General features: G+C 43.4%; 1 protein-coding gene across 1 annotated transcript; it reads right to left on the minus strand.

The window, feature by feature from the left end:
• Positions 1-724: 724 nt before the first annotated feature.
• LOC144120016 (uncharacterized) lies at positions 725-1558 on the minus strand. The gene is made up of 3 exons (XM_077652500.1): positions 1233-1558; positions 816-981; positions 725-730 (listed from the first exon to the last, which is right to left on the minus strand). The coding sequence occupies exons 1-3, from the start codon at positions 1556-1558 to the stop codon at positions 725-727; spliced, it is 498 nt and encodes a 165-aa protein (XP_077508626.1).
• Between the last annotated feature and the right edge of the window lie 6648 nt (positions 1559-8206).

Below are 8206 nucleotides of genomic sequence, written 5' to 3' on the forward strand. Positions count from 1 at the left end.
CACCTTATGAGAAAAAATGGAAAAAAAAGCTCAAAATGGGCTAATAAACAATAGGGACACAAGGCAACTAGTGAATACTTTGTATCACTTGAAGTATGAACATGGCTACAGACTGTGCCACAACAGTGATCAACGCGTCATTGAAACGAGGATTAAACTGCTGAACCATGCACACCATTTGTAACAGCAAGCACATATACACCATTTGTAACAAAGAAAAAGCAGCTGCAGTGTTGAATGTACTATAAAAAATTAAGACCTGCCACTAGAAGCTGCAGTTGTACATATTTTGAAGCACAGCTGCAAGTTCGGAGCTTGGACCATTTGTTCACAGCATGTGCAATCTTTTCCTGCTGCAAGCTAAACACTCCTCAGATTCCTGCTCTGCGGGATGCTCTGCTGAGGCTTTCTTTTTTAGAAATATAAGTGGCAAGGGCTGCCCTGACTTCATTTCCATGGCTGCTGGCTTCAGTTGTGTTATGCACAGGTTGTGCATACAAGGAATCAAACTCGTGCACTTCCTGCACCCACTGCTGTTCTATGGGGTCATTCAGAGTCTCGCAGATATTGTGCAGAACACATGCTGCTTTGATGGCTCGCTTTGCGGTTAGAAGCTTGCACTCCATTCGCTTTATGACGAATCTGAAGCGAGCCTTCAGTCGTCCAAAGGCATTCTCTACTATTCTTCTTGTCTTTGACAAACTGTAATTGAATTGTGCTTCTTTCAAGCCTGAAAGAGCATTCGCAAACGGCTTGAGAAGATTTGAAGTTAAAGGGAAAGCTTGGTCGCAAAGCACCACCGGTGGCACAGCTACTCCCTCGATGACGGACACAGGTGACTGGAAGTAGTCACTCTTGATGTGTTTGGAGAGCTGTGACCGCCCGTACACAAAAGCATCGTGGCATCTTCCAGGGCTCCCCACATTCAGGTACCGGAAGCTGTACTTGTGGTCAACAATGGCCAAAAGAATGATGGTGTGCCTGCAAGAAACAGAACAAATTGGACATTATTAGCACTTAACAATCACGAGAGGAATTTCGTAATTTTTCTCTGCACAAAAATACATGGGAATATTTCTGTCATCAACCAAGGTACCGTTAGCATTGTTCTAAGCTCACAGACCTTGAATTGAAGGCACAGAAGTCAGTACATAAAAAAAGCGGCAGAGAATTGCCTGGTTGCTTGATTAATGACTTCAGATTTAACACAAAAAAGATAAAAACACACTTACCACCCTTTATAATTGTAGTAATCAGCTGCATGCTCTTGTGGTGGTGAGATGGGAATGTGACATCCATCCATGGCGCCGAGAGCCTGGGGGAAGCCGCTGAACGCATAGAATTCACGGATGTGACTGGGCATTTCTTGCCGGCTGACCATGTTAAGCCACTCCCCTCCCAACACATCAATGACTGCGGCAGAAAACTCCTTGGTGAGGAGATTCACTGTTGACCGTCCCACACCAAATAGATGGGCGATGGTCTGGTCCTCAGCGCTAGAACGCAGCCGGTAGAGTCCTATCGCTACGCGTTTTTCAACCGGAATGGCTTCCCGCATATTTGTCGTAGCGCGTTCCAGGACACAGCTCAGCGCGTCCACAATATAGCGGAACGTGTCAAAAGTGACGCGAAGCGACTGTCGAAAATGCAGTTCACCCAAGTGCGGCAAAGTTTCTTCAAACCATTTTTCGCTCCTCTGGAATGTCCATCGCTCTCGAGGCACCGCTGGCAAACTTTCAGCAATAGCTGCACTTATCGCGAAGGCATTGGCGATAAGTCGGTCCTCAAGGTCAGCGCTCATTGCTTCTTGATGGCGTATGGCTACCCTCAGCTGCGCTAATCTGCCTTTGTACAGGGCTAGCCTGCTGCGTCTTTGTGCTCGCAAGCATAAACTCGCAGCGATCGCATTCCGCTGCCGCGAATCCATTGCACAAAGCGACGTAGTGACGTCCGCCATTTGTCTGCCGCCGCTGGCTGAACTTTGGCTTGGCTTGGGTTCCTGGTGGATAGCAGTGATCAACGCGTTATTGAAACGAGGATTAAAATTTTGAAATCGGTTTCTATTCGCAAAACAGTACTTTTCGAAACATATTGAAGCATAGATCGAAATGTTTTTATGCTGCACTTTTTCTCCATCGCAATCGCCATCATTTGCAAATGGCATTACTTTTGGCCGTGTAGCAGCACGCAGAATAAATGACATTAAGTCGAACAAATGTCATCCGATGGCAATGACATTAGATTTGCCGTGTGGCAGGAGTATTATTCAGCGTTTTCTTGCCGAACACTTTCGCCGTATATGTGTGGAGTTGTATAAACAACAAATATTTTCTGCAGTCGTACAGTCGGAGATAGAGGCACAGTTATGCAAAAAAAAAACTCAATGAAACCGAAGCTGTCAGCAGATCGCGTCGGCTATAGGGAGCTCTCGTACAGGAGAAACTACAGGAGGAGCATGTCGACGCCGTCGAGGCGTGGCGCTGCGACGTCTGCCGCGGGCTGCGTCTCTGATCATTTGGGTTGTAAGGTGCTTCACAACAATTTCCAAACGCAATTAGAAGCATTCCAAACGCATTCGCTCACTGGATAGCAATGGTGCTGCTGCCATCGACTTTTGTTCGGTCCGTTCGCTGGTTGTGAGTTTTGCAATGACGTGACGGCGACTTCTGTGGTGGTCAGCGGACTGTGCATATTCCGCCACAGAGGAGCCGCTCTGCCGCATAAGGCCGACGACGACACTATCCAGACCGACATCTACAGATCTATAGAATTCTATCGCTAATACCGGGCCACCAGGAGCGGCTGCAACTAACCACTAATTTTTTTTAAAAGTTCTCGTAAATTTAGTAATTAACGAATGTGCGCTGGTATGAACCTGCTGTAATGATTCGTGTAACTATATATGGCTTAGCCAAGGCCCTAATAAAAAATATATTTTTGGGGGGAAGTGCACAGACGGAGCTCACGCTGTTGCCTTTGCCTGATTTTGAGGCATAATAACCAGCCTATTTGTATCGAATTTATGTATTCGAAAGCGTTCTTGCACGCTATGCTCGTGCGAGTATCTGAAAACCAACCCAGGAGGGTTTCCTTGTAAAAAAATGACATGACTTTCATTTCATAAATTTTTTTAATTAAAAAAGGCTTTTTTTTAACTCTAGAGAATTCACTGCCACACTGCGCAGTTGGTATCTGCTTAATAGAGATCCTAAATCAAACGTAATAACTTAGTACAAGTGCATTTCCTAAGCCGACTTTGTGCGAAATTTTACGAAGGTCCAGAAACGAAGCAGTGGCCTCGTAATTTACAATTATAAGTTGCGCTTGCACGAAATATTAGACCACCGCTTCATAAACGCACGCGATCACGCGGTAAGAGATTCCTACGCTTCTTTACGTCGTTCCCTGTGATCGCGCCTTCCCCTGTGTTTTCCGATTTGCCTTTTCCTTCCGTTTCTGCAGATCATAATGCTTCAAAATGTTATTTTTTATGCATTTATTGTTCTGATGCGGAATTTGCATTGAGGTCTATAGCTCTTGCAGACGTCTTTACTGAATTGCTCTCAATTATTTTTTTGGTTTCGAACAATACCTAAATTTATTGATGAAAACTATCAGAAATAGGTCCGAGCCATAATTTAGCATGGTTTTGTTTGTTTTAACTTTTGCGTGCAATTTCCACACCAACAAAAAGTTGGAGGATTCTTCGACGGCCAGCGAATAAATCTACTGACAAATGATGTTAGACGCATGTTAACCTAGGTTTTTTTTGCCATATGTCCCATATGTAATGCTAAGAAAGAGTGCGACGTTGCTTGCATAATATTTTATTTATTGTCTTACGTTTTTTATTTCATGATATCAATTTAAGACATCCTGAACTAACACACGGCCCCGCAAAATGCTGGAGTGTATGAAGCCGTTTTCGCGAAATCCATCTGGAAGCTCGACGTTTTTCACATCAAAGTTTTCGGTCCCCGAACATGATGCTTTTCCTGCGGCTTTGCAAGAATAATTTGACGCTTTCGCGTGTTTCACACCCTTGCCATAAAAACTGGTTATGACTCATTCTCCGCTCCCCCTATCCTCTCTTCCTGTCCCCTCACCTCTTTCATTTCATTTATCCCTTCTGCCTGCTATCCTTTATTTCCGCTGCCTCAGCTCAGGTGCTTCAGTATCGATGGCAGATGCCGGGGCTAGCAAAAATCTTTTCCTTCCTTTTTACTATTATTTTAATAGAAAAACCACTACCACCACCACGCATTCTTTGAGAATTCCAAACCTCTTTCGATGTTTCGGCCCCCCTCCCCTCTGTCTTTTGAAGTCTCGTACCTCCCCAACTCCAGACCTGCCCTTTTCCGCGAAGCGTTTTTTTTCTGCTTACTTTCCCCTACCTGTTTCTCCCATGCGCAGCAGCTATGCGCCACTCCTCCTCCACCTCCTCCCCCACTACCACCACCGTCGTCTCCCCGTCTGCCACTCCTCACAGCGCGATGTATCGCCACGACACATTCCTGACTGGACGAGCCTTAGCTTGTCTGGCACGGCGGTGCCCAAACACACAGCCAGCGCGACGAAAAAGTATGCACACTCCAGCTGGCTCCGTTCGTAGTCTGCGCAAGCTAAAACCCACACCTGATACTATATGAGAGCTCCGACGCGGTTCACTACCCTGGCCTGCAATATCTTATTTGTAAGTACTACAAATATTTTATCCTCAGATATGTTCGGAAATGAATGTGATTTTGGGAGTAAGTGTTGCTTTGACTACATGCGGCTTTATTTTTTCCGACAGGAAAAGAGAACGACACAAAGCACGAGGACGACTTCTATGTAGCTACTCTCATTGATAAATATCTGGCTTGACGTCGTTCGCAGTGCAGTGCGCAGTGCCAGAATGGTAAGAACTTTATTTTTCGTCTTTGGTGCAATGACTTCACCAAACATTCTCTACTTTGTCGAACAACGGGTTTTATTCCATGTGACCTGACATCCGAAACATTCAGGAATACGTTTGTCATGTACAGATTATGCAAGATAGTAATCAGAACTGCTTTGTGTTCCACTGCAGACGGGTCGTTAAGGATATGTGTACTACTTCCACGCTGTTTCTCTTGGCTAACACACTTGCAGGTGCAATAGAAAATCCGCAATTTAATGTTTAAAGCTTTTTCCAAGTTATCTCTCAATGAAAAAAAAAGGCATTACTCTGGACTGTCAGACGGGTGTTTTGTGTGGTTTTCAAGTTAGTTTCGAATCTCTATTAAATGCATTGGGAGCGCCTAAGATAAACTGTTGGATTAAAAAAAAAAGAGGTCGTCTAAGTTTTTTCCGTCGAGCTTATTTATTTTTAACTCCTTCCAAAAAAAAATTTGTTCAAAACTGTTGTTTTGACGTCCATATGGAGGAGATGCTACAACCTCTGAATCTTAACCTCAATAAAAAAATGTGCTCTCAATATAGAGTTACGTAGTTATAATATTAAAACAAAATAATACATCAGTTTCCTTTCAATATCGTAATACTTTGTTTGTTTGTTTTACATCGAATATTTTTACTGGAGGTGCGGAACCGCGCATTAAACTAAATATCACCAATTTGGTACAAGGCAAATTAAATTTTACTGGGTGCAAAAAATGCGCTGTTAGTTGTTACAAATTGTCCTGTAAAATGTGTGTCGAGTGTTTTCACGCCGACTGTGCCTCACAAAATTCAATGTTATTTAATCATTTCTGTTTTTGTCCTGTGACGGCCATATTTAGGTTCATCGTGACATCATGCCTCTGTTTGCAGGCTCGAAGCATTGTGAGGTCATCGTGCACGAGCTGGACGAGAAATTTGAGTGCAGTGCAAGAGTCCTCTTTCAAGAGGAGTGCAACGATTACTTCAGATATGACTGATCAGTTCACAGGAGGACAGCTCCGTTAAGCACTTTATGGATGTCTTAGCCGTGGTACAGCAGCTTGTCGAGCTGTGTTGTCCAACCTGAATCATCGCACGCAGCAAACTTGAAAATAAATGATTTTCCCACAGCCTCTGCCACCATGCTCTTGGGTCCTTCTTTCTTTTAATTCCCAGGATGACTGGCAGCAGCGCAAGTTATTCTGCGTGCTCTAGAAGCGTGATCCTTGTAACTCGGTGCAATAAACCGGTAACTTTTCTGAGTTCTTGTGCACCCTCATTTATGAATATTTGCTAGGTTGAATGATGCACCCGCAGTTCCAGTCATTGGGGAGTGGGTTATGTTGCATTTGCTAGTTTTCGAAAGAGGGTGCCAGTGTTTGAAAGCTGGCTATCAATGATTGAAAGCTGGATACCAATGTTTCAAAGCTGGATTCCAGTGTTCGAATGCTGGAAAGCCAATCCGGGGCCTTTACTTGCCCATGTCGCGGAATGAATGCCAGGCCTGTGCTGGCCGCTCGATCTGCCGAACGTTGGCCCAAAAATGGGCTGAAAGTGGGGCTAATGTGTCAAAGTGGCAGCGCTTTGCCAAAATGCCAATGTAGGACCGCGCGCCGTTCATGCAACTTTTTGCCAATGATCGGCCAGTGTTCGCCCAATGCTATTGTGCTGCCTTCGAAACATCTAAAGGGGAACAGAGTCAGGAGCAAAATCTGGATTACAACTTCGAGAAAACAAAAACTGCAGTGGTTCAAAATTTTATGCCGCTGCTGTGCTGGTACTTTTTTAAAATGGACGGAAGGTTGTGATGCAAAGAGGAGCTTGTAATCGTTGCGAAAATAGGGCATGAAGCCTGTTTATTTTTTCGGTTGTTCAGAATGCTAGTATGGACCAGCGACATTTATATACGTACCGAAAGCTTTCAGGTGAAACATACTGTAAGCGTAAAAGTCTGTATTCACCGATGTGGTTTATGCGTAGCGTTTCGCGCTGCCGAAATATATGTAGGCTTAGAGGTAAGTTGTCAGGGCAGAATATGTAACGAATTCCTTTTAACTGAAATTTTGTTTCACTTGCAGGCGGATGTTTCTTCTTAACATATCAATCGCATATAAATTGTGAGAAGAATGTAACGCCGATAATGCTGTGGTGCTCAACAACCTTCTATTTCCTCTCCAGTGATTTGCTCTCCTCCGCTATTCTTATTTCCAGATTGAAAATGTGCCTAAACGAAGTGTGGTCAAGTTTTTGTGTTTTTTTTTAGTTTCGCCACATGGATGCTGATGTAGTCACGATTGTGCTATGAATATTTGCACGCCATGTTTTAGATGCTATAGCTTTAGTTTATGCTGATTAAAAATGTTAGTTGCGATTCATGGCTAGTATGTGTGTTCTCTTTTTTTATTTTTGGTTACATTTAGGTTTAAGCTTATATGCCGTTGAGAAACGAGGGTTTCAAATTTGACTGCAATCATGACTACCGACTTCCGACTATAGCCCATGTGCATAATTTCTCTCCACGTCCCGTCAATGGCTTCCACGATGCAGGGAGAGAAATTTAAAATTTCTGCAAAATTCGAATGTCCACGTGGGCTTAAAAAGCGAAGCTGCAACTCTCCCCTAGTCATACCTGATGAAGGAACCCTAGGCTTTGAAAGGTACATTTTCTCAATTTTATTGGCGTTGTTTTTCTCATTTCAAGTCGCAATAGAGAGAACTTAAAATTTTGTTTGCGCAAAACTTCAGAAAAGACGAGGAATTAAAAGTACAGAGAAAAATAAAACTGTTCACAATAGGAAATATATGACTAATGTTCTGTGGCCGCAAACTCAACGTAAACGAAAAATGACAAAAGACGCTCGGCCTTCTCACAACTAGTTTATTGGAAAGGAATCGAATACCTAAATATGATTATCTCTAATATTTATCCCAAATATCCGATTCCTTTCCAATAAACCAGTACAGAAAGCATCATGAACAGCTTCAAACTCGCCGCTCTTTCTGAACTGTTTATATGACATTGACTAGCAAACAATTTTCTCCGACGTTCCTCGCAAATTCAGTTCGTCCCAAGTAGGCTTCATGTCGGCCTACTATTTGCTACTGTTATTTGGCATCGTGAGGCTACGTTCGCGTTCCTCTAGAAATGCACATTTGATGACTTTTTTTTAATAATAGAATGGCGGCTTGAATCATCGCACTCGTACATTTTACAATTTAATAAATGTCTGTTGACGTGATCAGTCACCCCAAATGACACTGACTCATGTTCTTTCCAATTTGCAAACCGCGAAGTTGAAATTAA

Source organism: Amblyomma americanum, chromosome 2 (genome assembly GCF_052857255.1).
Source record: "Amblyomma americanum isolate KBUSLIRL-KWMA chromosome 2, ASM5285725v1, whole genome shotgun sequence".
In the NCBI taxonomy this organism is placed as follows: domain Eukaryota; kingdom Metazoa; phylum Arthropoda; class Arachnida; order Ixodida; family Ixodidae; genus Amblyomma; species Amblyomma americanum.

Bases quoted from the DNA above. Each gene is read 5' to 3' on its own strand.
- LOC144120016 (XM_077652500.1), bottom strand. From the start codon at position 1,558: ATGCGGGAAGCCATTCCGGTTGAAAAACGCGTAGCGATAGGACTCTAC. The intron at 982-1,232 runs GTAAGTGTGTTT...TGTTTCTTGCAG, and splicing joins TACTACAATTATAAAGGGTG to GCACACCATCATTCTTTTGG.